The sequence below is a fragment of the Trichosurus vulpecula genome, chromosome 3, assembly GCF_011100635.1.
Source record: "Trichosurus vulpecula isolate mTriVul1 chromosome 3, mTriVul1.pri, whole genome shotgun sequence".
Taxonomy (NCBI): domain Eukaryota; kingdom Metazoa; phylum Chordata; class Mammalia; order Diprotodontia; family Phalangeridae; genus Trichosurus; species Trichosurus vulpecula.
The window spans coordinates 110,154,069-110,165,675 of NC_050575.1; the positions used below are offsets into that span (position 1 = coordinate 110,154,069).

The 11,607-nt window shown below is 39.8% G+C and overlaps 1 protein-coding gene across 1 annotated transcript; it reads right to left on the minus strand.

Moving 5' to 3' along the window:
- Window positions 1-1,532: 1,532 nt before the first annotated feature.
- On the minus strand, window positions 1,533-10,628 carry GHRH (growth hormone releasing hormone). Its single transcript, XM_036749779.1, has 6 exons — window positions 10,549-10,628; window positions 6,505-6,633; window positions 6,323-6,427; window positions 4,712-4,721; window positions 2,244-2,371; window positions 1,533-1,599 (listed from the first exon to the last, which is right to left on the minus strand). The coding sequence occupies exons 1-6, from the start codon at window positions 10,626-10,628 to the stop codon at window positions 1,533-1,535; spliced, it is 519 nt and encodes a 172-aa protein (XP_036605674.1).
- Between the last annotated feature and the right edge of the window lie 979 nt (window positions 10,629-11,607).

Here is an 11,607-nt window from a genome sequence, read left to right on the forward strand (position 1 = left end):
AAAATTAAATTTAATTGAACAAATGGTAAAATTCAACATGATCAAGCAATCAAAAAGCATTGATTTAGTACCTACTATGTGTTAGATGTTGGGAAAATAAAACAAAAATAAAATAATCTCTGCCCTCAAGGAGCTTTTGTTTTATTTGGGGAAGACAACGTAAAGATTAACTTTACAAGTATAGAACCAGAGAAGGTATAACTAGACAACGATTCAGATGAAAAAAGATTTAGTGATTTTGCTGTTAGAAGTTCAATATGAGTTAACAGTGTAATATGGCAGCCAAAGGAGTTGATGGTGTCCTAAGGGAGCATTAAGAGAGGCACCGTGTATGAAATTAGAGAGTTAGCAGGCTTGACCCTATCTGGAGAACTAAGTTCATTTTTGGGCACCACAGTTTAGAAAGGACATAAGAAAACTGGGGCATGTCCAGGAAAGGCTGGTGAGACAAACCATACAAAGATCAGCCATAGGAGTTGAGGATACATATCACAGAGAATAAAAGATAAAGACACGATATCTGTCTTCAAATATTTGAAAAACTGTTGTGTAGAAGAGAAATCATGTAGGAGAGACTTGAAATAAGGCTTCAGAAGATAAAAACAGGAGCAATGGGTGGATAGAGGCTGATAGATTTCAACTTAATACAAGGAAAATTTTCCTAACAATTAGAATTATCCAAATTGTCCAAAGAGGGGAATGGACTGTCTTTGAATTTGGTAGATTCTCCCTTATTCATGAGATCATAAATTGTACCATAATCACTATCTATTTTACAGATGAGGAAACTGAGGTATAAAGGCTATAAATGATGTGTCCAAGTTCATCCAGAAAGTATTTGAGGTGAGATTTTTCTCTTCCAATAACAATGAATAAATGAGGATTTGTTAAGCACTTACTGTGTACCAGGCACCATGCTAAACAGCAGGGATATAAATACCAAAACGCAGTCAGTCTGTGTCCTGAAGAAGCTTAAATTCTGGGAGGAGGAGACAACAGGTGTAGGTGGGTCAGTGGTATCTAAGGAAGTGTGTTTTGGTCATGAGGGAAGCCACGGAGCATTTGATTGAAATGCCCCTTCCAAAAGCAGCAATAGTGATGAAGCTGGATGGATGCTTGTTGGGGATGCCATAGAAGGGGTTCTGGGTTGGTTATAAACTGAATGATGGTCTTTGTGCTTCCTTTTAACTCTTCAATTCTGGGATGGGATTTAATCTCTACGAGGCATTGGGGTATAATGGAAAGGACATCGGGCCTGAAATCAAGAGACAGGTTAGAATCTCCATTCTGGGCAAGTCACTTCTGTTTCTGTGCCCTCCTTTCCTCTTCTGTAAGAGGAAATATTAAACCATCTACCCTACACTACCCATTAATACAACTGCCCATCTCATAGGGTGGTTCTGAAGAAAGGCCTTTGTAAACCTCAAGACCTAAAGAAATGTGTGATTATCATACTGGTAGGGATTGCTTATTACAGATACTAGGTCATACTTGTTTGAGCGCAGCAGGAGTTTTCTTGACTTCCTCCAATTTTACAAGTTTATGAACCTCGTGAGGATCCCAGGTATGTTCTCCAGTTTGCTAGTGATCCCCTTAGGCCTGCAAAAAATAAAAATGAAAAAGAAGCATGGAACAATCCTGAGCTCAATAGGAAAAATCCTCTCAACTGGGAGGTAATTCTGTTTCTGAGAGAGAGGTTATCATCAAAGAGAAGGGTCCTCAGATGGAGGCCTGGGGTATTTACTCATGGGCCCCTTTTAAGGTCCGACAGACATACCATAGTGTCAATAGCTATGTATGTATGTATGTATACCCATACGTGTCTCACATGCTACTGAAAGCCTTCCCTGACACCCCACCCCCACCCCAGGCCATAGTGATTTATCCTTCCACCAGTCTCTCTTATCAAATACTCTGTACCACAGTCTAGAACTTTATTTTAGGGTATCCCATACTGTTCTCTGATTGTTTCCTAAGCATGCATTAGTTTGCTCTCTCCAGCTGGATTATAAGCTTCTTGAGGCCAGGAATTATATTTGTCCTCTTGAATCCTTCATTGCACCTAGCACAGTGTTGGGCACATGGCAGGCACACTGGTTTTATACATTGCTTTATATTATCACCACAGTTTCCTGCCCCACTGTTCTTTCTGTTCCTCCAACCCTTCACATAGTTAGGGAGGGGGCAGGATTCTCATTCCCTAAATCACATTCTATAGTCACTTCTTTCATGAGGCTGTCTACCTTTGATTCTGCAACATGGCTGCCAAGAAGTCCTGTAACACCACCTGTTTGTGGTAGCAGCTGTCCATCAAGATGCTGTCTAGTTGACGTCTAGACAGTGCTTCACGACCTTCTTCCCCTCGATTTCCCTGTCTGCTTTTGTTGGGAAGAAAAAACCAGTGTCTGTTAGGATCGTAGATTTAGATTTGGAAGGAACCTCAAAGGGCCTCTAGTCCAACCTCTCCTTCTCACGCTTCCTCATTTTAGATACAAGGAGACTGAGGCCCAGGGAGGTTGAATGCCCATATCACAGCATCAGAGGTGAGATCTGAACCAGGGTCTTCTGTGCCCTTTCTTCTGTACCATGCTATCTCCCTTTAAGAGAAGACTCGGGGCCTTCCAACACTTCTGGCAGCCTGGGAATGTTAGCCATTGCACAAAATGTGTGGGAATAGGTCAAGGGGAAAAATCCCTGTTACTCAGGTTCTGTGACAAGGGCAGATCCTGACCCATGTTTCCAGTGATACAACCTTTGTTGGAACCAAGAACCTGGTCAGAATATTGCCTTCTCTGTTTGGCCTGGTGCTGGCTGGGGTGGGCCCTAGGCTGTGCTCTGAGAACTCGCTCTCGAGGCCCATCTCCTCCAAGATGTCTTTCCTAACAATTCCAGATCACACAGTTTTCTCTCTTCATGACCTATTGCCCTTCGCTCTCCTATCTTCTTCCCACTAGTGGCTTTGTCACCAAATCAGAGATCAAGCCCCGAAGGTTGTGGCAAGGAGGAAAATGAAGCCTGGTTAGAGGGACCAGCCTGGTGTAGTGGCCACACACGAGGACTCACCCATAAGGACCTCAAAGTGCTCGGAGAAAGCATTTTGGAGCTAACAGAGGTGCATAAGACATAGGACCTGCTTGTAAAAAGCTCACAACCTAGTTGTCAGGGGAACAATTTTAACACAATAAGTTGAGGATTTTATCAATAACATTAATTGGAATATACAAACAATAAATTAAATGAATGAATGAAAGAACTTTTGTTAGGCATTTACCATATGCCAAGAACTGTGCTAAATACTAGGGATATAAAAAAAAAGTCAAGATAGTCCCTGCCCTCTGGGAGTCTACATTCTAATCAAAGCCCTGCTAAGCAGGGCTTATGTCTTATGTATCTCTTTCCATTCCAGAATGCCCACAATGAGAACCTCAAGGTCCTAACTGGTGAGTCCTCATGTGTGGCTACTCTTTCAGGCCAGCTGTTCCAGCCGTGCTTCATTTTACTTCCTATTATCTTCTCACCAGGAGTGTTATTACCCTCCCTCTGGGGTAGGAGCAATAGCTATGAAATCAGAGGTTGCAACCTAGTAACTTTTGACCCAGCAATACCATTGCTAGGTCTATTTCCAAAGATGATTAGGGAAAAAGGAAAAGAACCTATATGTTCTAAAATATTTATAACAGCTCTCTTTGTGGTGGCAAAGAACTGGAAACTGCAGGGGTACCCATCAATTGGGGAATGGCTGAACAAGTTCTGGTATATGATTGTGATGGAGTGCTAGTGCGCTCTAAGAAATGATGAGCTCAATGGTCTTAGAAAAGCATGGAAAGACTTGCATGAAATAATAAAGAGCAAAATGAGCAGAACCAAGAGAATGTTGTATACAGTAATAGCAATATTGTTTTAATAATGACTTTGAGACTCATGATGGAAAATGCTATCCACATCTGGAGAAAGAACTTTGGAGTCTGAATGAGGATGGAAGCATACTATTTGCTTTCCTTTTCTTTTGTTGTTTTGTTTTGTTTTGTTTTTTCTTTCTTGGGGTTCCTCCCATTAGTTTTAATTCCTCTTTACATTATGACTAATATGAAAATATGTTTAATATGAATGTGTAAGTATATAAGATTGCACGCCATCTTTGGGAGGGGGAAGGGGAGGGAAGGAGAGAAAATTTAAAACTCAAAATCTTATGGAAGTGAATTGTGAAAAGTAAAAATAAATAAATTAATTAATTTTTAAAAAGAGAATTAAAAAAATGAATGACTTTGAGCAAATAAGTCATTTTGACTATTTTAAATTTCCCAGTTAGCAATAAAGGACATATGAAGAAAGGCGCTATCTGCATACAGAGAAAGAACTGATAAATAGAAGTATGTATAGAATAATTTTACATATATATATGTGTGTATATGTGTGTGTATTTGCGTGTATGTATACAAATTTGTGTCTAATGGTAGCCATTTTGGGGGAGGGGAGGAAAGAAAAAAAGAAATTTACATGATAACTTTATTACATATTTAAAAGGAATAGCAAGTTGTACATAATAGATCTGCAGTTTCATGTTCAATCTTTTTTTTATTATGCTATATTATAGAAATGCTTGTTTTGTTCCATAAATTAAAAAATAAAATAAATCAAATTTTTTAAAAATCAGAAGTTTTTAACTTTTTTGTTGTCCTGGACCTGGACAAATCTGGTAATCCAGTAAAACCTCTGAACTCCTTCCCAGAATGTTTTTAAATGCATAAAACAAAATACATAAGATTACAAAGGAAACCAATTGCATATCAAAATGCTTTGAAAAAACAAAACACAGACCCCTGATTAAGAACCCCTGAAACTAAGGCCTTCTCAAACATGGCTTGGATAACTTTTTTTTCCTTAAAAGGCAAGAAAGCTATCCCTGAGAGGGTCCAGGGGGCTACGACTTGAGGCATCAGTGTGACATCCAAATAGCCTAGCATTTAAAAAGTACAGCCCACAAGGAATCAGTGCTCAGACTTGACTGATGTCCCACTGCAGTGTGAGTCACTACACCCATTTGACCCAACACATCTGCTGAACAGATGTGTTTCCATATGGTGAGTATCCTTTCCATGCTATGGCTAAGTAAACTTTTACTAAATTGTTAGATAAACTATGAATATCTCATTTTATCCCAATCCTGAACCTGAACCACCAGACAGCATTGAGTCAGGCCTACCCTGTAACGTCCTCCATCTATCTACATCCCAACTGAGCTTTACAGTTCTAGCACCATAGTCAAATCAGTCCTGACCCTGCTACTGGAAAGCATGTCAATCTACTCCCCCATGGCTCTACTCACCACCCCTTAAATTTTCCAAATCAAAATGTTCCTCCTTACCCACTACTCTGCTATACACATTGTCTTTTCCTATTAGAATGTAGGCTCCTTGAAGGCAGGAACTGTCTTCGTTTTGCTTTTTTATATCCCTAGAGTTTAGCACAGTTCTTAGCATAGAGTAAGTGCCTAATAAAGACTTTCATTCATTCATTTCACTTATTGTTTGTATATTCCAATTAATGTTATTTATAAAATTGTCAATTTACTTAGTATGTTAAAATTAGTATGATGACAACCAGATTGTAAGCTTTTTACAAGGGGGCCTATTTCTTATGCTTTCCTTGCCCCTCCTGCTGCAGTGACTAGCACAGAACTGACCAAATACAGGACACTTATTAAAGGTTTACTTATTGATAGATAACAGAAGGCTTGAGTCTGGAGTCCTTAAAGAAGCTGATCATGAAAAGGCCTAGAAAAAGAACAGGTGACTGGGTCCCTGAGCTTCCAGAGCAGTAGGAAGATGCCTAAACTAGACCCAAACCACTCCAGTATCTTTGTCAGGAAAACTCAAATGGGGTCACAAAGAGTTAGACATGATTGAAGTGATTGACCCACAATAAAGCTAGACCAACACTAGATCTAAAGTGCTACACCCAGGAGAATAAATAATACAGTAACAACAAAACTGTACAGGCTAACAACCTGGAAAGACAGAAATGCTGATCAATACATGGACCAACCACAATTCCAGAGGATTCAAGGACATAGGCTGCCCAGCCCCAGATAGAGAGGTGATAGAATCAGGGCAGACTGAGGCCAATTTTTTTTTTTACATCGGTAGGAAATTGTTTGGCTTGGCTATGCATGTTTATAATGGGTTGTTAAGAAGGGAGGGGGAGGTTGGAAAGAAAGAGTTCAGAGCTAAAAATAAAATAAAGTTGAATTTAAAAAATAAAGTGATAGGCACTACAGAGACAGAAATGGACCATTTAAAGCCTCACCCAGAGGCTTGCTTACCTCAGTCGCTTGCCCATAATATTTTGTAAGAGTTTCCGAGCTGAGATCTGGCCCAAGACTTTCCTGTAGCTATTGCTAAAAATGGCATCTGCATGGCGTTGCATCCTATAATATAAGAGCTCAGAGTCAGAAGATGGGGCCATTAGGGAACAGGGGATTAGGGCAAAGAGATCTACATTCACCTTTTCCCTGCAGAGTCCATCAGGATGCCTTCTTCCTGTTCTTCCATGGAAAGATGGTGGCTCTGAACTGGGCTGCTTTCTCCAAGCTGAAAGCTCTTCTCCTTCCCTGAGACAGGCAGTGGATTGTACCTGGAAGGAGACAAGTGCAGCTAGTGCCAACTAGGGAGCATGGGTCCCCACATGGGCTAACTCCCTGTCCATGCTTCATAGGATCATGGATTTAGAGCCAGAGGGAAACTTAGAGGTCATCTGGTCCAATCCTCTCACCTTTCAGATGTGGAAACAGGGCCAGAGAGGTTAAGTAACTTTCATAAGGATAGATTGTAATTTGGAAAGTTAGATTTGATTCCACATCTAGCATTCTTCCTGACCGTATCCCTCTGTAGCCATCATCAGGGCCTCTGACAGCTGGGCCTATCCTTCCTGAGTATATAAAAAGCATGTCTGAATGATAGCATGGGCATAAACAGATAGAATGTCTGTGGTTGCCACTGGGGGTGGAATACGCCTTAGTACTTAAAAGAGACAAGAGGTCTCAGCGGCTAGAGGCTGGAAAGGTAAGAGAGGCTACAGGGCCAGGAGTAGTAATAGCAATGTATAGCAGTTCCCAACTATTATCTCATTTATAGGATTCCAAGCTAAAAGAAACCTTATGATCATCTAATCCAAATCTCTTATTTTAGAGATGAGAAAACTGATACCCAATTAGAGAGATTACGTGACTTGCCCCAGGTCACATAGGTAGGAAGCAGTAGAATTGGGATTCAAACCCAGGTCTTCTGACTGAAAAATCTGGAGGTCTTTGATCCTTATAAAAATCACATGAAGCAGAGAGGGAAGGTAGTACCACCTACATTTTACAAAGGAGGAGGAGGAGACTAAGGTCTAGTCTCCTAGGTCACATAGCTAGCAATGGGCTGAGCCAGCACTAGAACCCAGGCCTCCTTATGCTTAGAGAACCCTAGAGAATCAGCTAAAACCTAGTTGAAACAATTAACAACTTTAGTAAAGATAGAATATGAAATAAAACCACACAAATCACCAGGTTTTCTGTTTATTATTAATAAAAGCCAGCAAGAAGAGATAAAAATTCTATTTAAAGTAAATGCAGACAGTATAAAGTACTTGGGAGTTTACTTGCTAAGATACACACAAAAACTATACGAACACAATAACAAAATACTTTTTGCACAAATAAAGACAGATCTAAACAATTGGAGAAATATTCATTGTTCAGGGTAGGTCAAGTTAATGCAATAAAATAATGACAATTCTACCTAAATTAATTTACTACTTCAGTGCCATACCAATACACCTACCAAAGAATTACTTGATAGAGCCAGAAAAAAATAATAATGAAATTCATTTGGAGGAATAAAAACTCAAGGATATCAAGGGAATTAGTGGGAAGAAAAAAAAGTGAAGGAAAGTAGCCTAGCAGTACCAGGTCTAAACTATACTAAAAAGTGGTGATCATCAAAACAGTTTGGTACTGGATAAGAAATAAAGTGCTTGATCAATGGAATAGATTAGGTACATATTACACAGTATGACCACATTAATTGAGTATTTGATAAACCCCAAGATCCAAGCTATTGGGGCAAGAGGTCACTATTGAACAAAAACTGCTGAGAAAACTAGAAAGCAGTTTGACAGAAACTAGGACATAGACCAGCATCTCCCACTGTTTACCAAGATAACCTCAAAATGGGTACATGATTTCAACACAAAGGGTAATATAAGCAAATTAGGGGAGCATGGGAAAAATTACCTGTCAAATCGATGGATAGGGGAACAGTTTATAACCAAACAAGAGATAAAGATCATAGAAGGTAAAATGAATAATTTTTAGCTACATTAAATTGAAAGGGTTTTGTACAAATGAAACCAATGCAGCCAAAATTAGAAGGAAAACAGGAAACTGGAAGAAAAATTTTTACAGCAACTTTCTCTGATCAACATCTCATTTCTCAACTAAATAGGGAACAGAGCCAAATTTATAAAATGAAGAGCTATTTATTCCCGAATTGACAAATGTCAAAAGATTTGAACAGGCAGTTTTCAGAAGAAGAAATCAAAGCTATCAATAGTCATATTAAAATGTTCTAAATCACTAATAATTAGAAAAATGCAAATTAAAACAACTCTGAGGTATCACCTCATACTTATCAAATTGGTTAACATGACAGAAAAAGAAAATGACAAATTCTGGAGGGTTATAGAAAAATAAGTACACTAATGTACTGTTGCTGGAGTTGTGAACTGTTTCAACCATTTTAGAGAACAACTTGGAACTCTGCCCAAAGGGCTATAAAACGGGCACACTCTCTGATCCAACAATACCACTACTAGATCCGTACCCCAAAGAGATCAAAGGACAAGGAAAAGGACCCCTATGTACAAAAGTATTTATAACAGCTCTTTTTGTGGTGGCAAAGAATTGGAAATTGAGGGGATGCTCATCAACTGAGTAAATGTTGAACAAGTTATATATAGTGTATGATTGCGATGGGATACTATTGTGCTATAGGAAGTGATGGGAAGGATTGTTTCAGAAAAAAGTAGAAAGACATATAGCCCGATGCAAAGTGAAATGAGCAGAACTAGGAGAACATTGTACACAGTAACAGCAACATATCATAAGAATCATCGACAGTGAAAGACTTAACTACTCTGATCAATGCAGTGATTCACCACAATGGCAAAGGACTCTGGATGAAAAGTGCTATCTACCTCCAGAGAGAACTGATGAACTCAATGAAAACTGAAGCACATTTTCTTTTACTTTATTTCTTTTTCTTGCTTTTTTTTCCTTTCACAATATAGCTAGCGCAGAAATAGGTTTTACACGTTCATATGTATTATGGATATCTTGTTTCTTGCCTTCTCAGTGGGTAGGGGAAAGGATGAAGGATGGAGAGAATTTGATTTTTGAAATAATAATTAAAATAAAATAAAAATAAATAAAATTTTTAAATTGCTAAAAACAAAGGGACTAGTGTGTAAGTTTCACATGAAGTATTTTTTTTCCATCACAAGTTTTTGGAGTCATTTATATTCTTGGGTAATTCAAAGGTTCATATTGGGTAGCTTATAAAAATGAGTTACAGTGCCCAGATTGGTCTCTGTATGTAAGGTAAATTTTATAAGCTAGCCTGGGATATTTAGTGCAGCATATCTGAGGCCAGAATGAAGCCCAAGAATGTGACATTTCAACATAGTGTTTGGAATAACTGTATTTGAAACTCTTGTTATGGTTTATAGGACTTGCTCATCTAACTCTTCATGTTGTACAAAGAAAACCTCCCTTTTGTTGTTTCTGTGGAGGCTAGCAATAAGCCTTCTTTTAAAGCTATATGAAAAAAAACAAGGAAGTTAAGGGGAGAGTTTATGGGAAAAGATAATGATTTCAGTTTTGGGCCTAGGTTCAAATCCTATCTTGTTACCTGTGTGACCTTGGGCAAGTCACTTAATTTCCTTGGGCCTCCCTTTCCTGACTTGTAAAACCCAGTTCTAGATCTGTAAGCCTTTCCAAACTGAGACCCAGAGGGGTTAAATGATTTGCCCAAGGCCACACAGGTATGAAGTTGGGGAGCTGAGCTTTGAACCTCAGTCCTCTAATACCAGAGTCAAAGGTCTTTGCCTTTTTTCCTACCTGCTTCCTTTGTAGAATGAGGGAGTGGAGATCTGTTCTACCTCTGGAGCCAAATCTTGCCCTCTTTCCATGATCCTGCCCTGTCTCATGCTTCAAAATCCAGGGGAAAAGCTTGGTTAAAGATACCTGAGATGAAATTTATTCTAGGCGTCTCATGCCTTGATATAAGAACCACATTCAGATACAGATTAGTCAGTTTCATTTGGTTACAAGTATTTTCAGTTTATTCTAGTTGAGCCTGAGTCCCTTCTTAATTGGGTCTCTTGACACTGCCAGCAGTCAACTACGGGAGCCTCTGAGAGGCTGAGACAAAAGAAAGAGGCTCTGCATTGAGAAGCAGGGAAGGAGAAAGAGGAGAAGCCACCGAGGGTCAAGAAGATGGGGCTTACCTGAGCGTTGGGTAGAGTGGGGAGCAGTGGGAGCAGGTGAGGAGGTGAAGAACCATAAGAAGTCCCACCCTGGCTGGCATGCTTTACACTCCAGGAGGCACCTGGGAAGAAAACAATTCAGTGGTTTGGACACAGGCAGTAGCAGCAACAAATGTTTTCTGAATACTTGGGCTCTGTGCCATCTGGAATCTAAGGGAAGGACCTGATGAAATTCTCTGTCCTGGAGGAACTCAGTCTATGACACCTCAGTCCATCCAACCTGCCACCCACCAAGAAATAGGGCCTGCCCATTCGTCCTGCTATCTGCCCTAATGTTCTCTGCCTTCTTTGTACCTAGAATATCTACCCTCTTGACCATACCTACAGGGGCTGCATCGCCTCTCCCTGAATGAGTTAATCTACTCAGCTCTGGAGGGCGGAATTGCCTTTACCTGTGGATGAGTGAGTGTGAACTTACTTCAACTAATCTATCTTTTTGATCCCCAAACCATGCTTCACACCCCATCTAGCCATCCACCAGAGGTCCAGAACCTATCTAGGCATCTTGCCATCTGTGATTTCCCCACACTGAAACTCTTTTCCCTGGCCACTGCTCTCTTATATGTATTGTCACCCCCTATTAGAATGAAAGCTCTTTGAGGGTCACTTTTGTATTTACATCGTAGTACCTAGTAACATGCCTTAGTAATCACTTATTGAATGTGGTTTTTTTTTAATTCATTCACTCTGTAGCTTTAGGAGAGAGAAGGTGGAAGGAATAATCAATTGGGAAGTAAAAAAATGTGGACATAATGATCCTAGTTTCTATAGCAGCAAAAATTCTGCCTCTCCTTGGTTCTACTGCTGAGCAAAGACCACGTGTATGGTAGTAACACTAGAGTCAGTGTCAGAAGGCCAGGGCAGAATCCTGCCTCTGCCATGGACTTCCCTGTGCCTCAGTTTCCTCATCTGTAAAATGAAGGGGTTCCTTCCAGCTCCAAGTCTTTCATTCTATGTTGTTTCTGGCTGATGAAGACTACAGGTGAGGTCATCACCCTCTAATTTTGGTGCCCTGGGGCA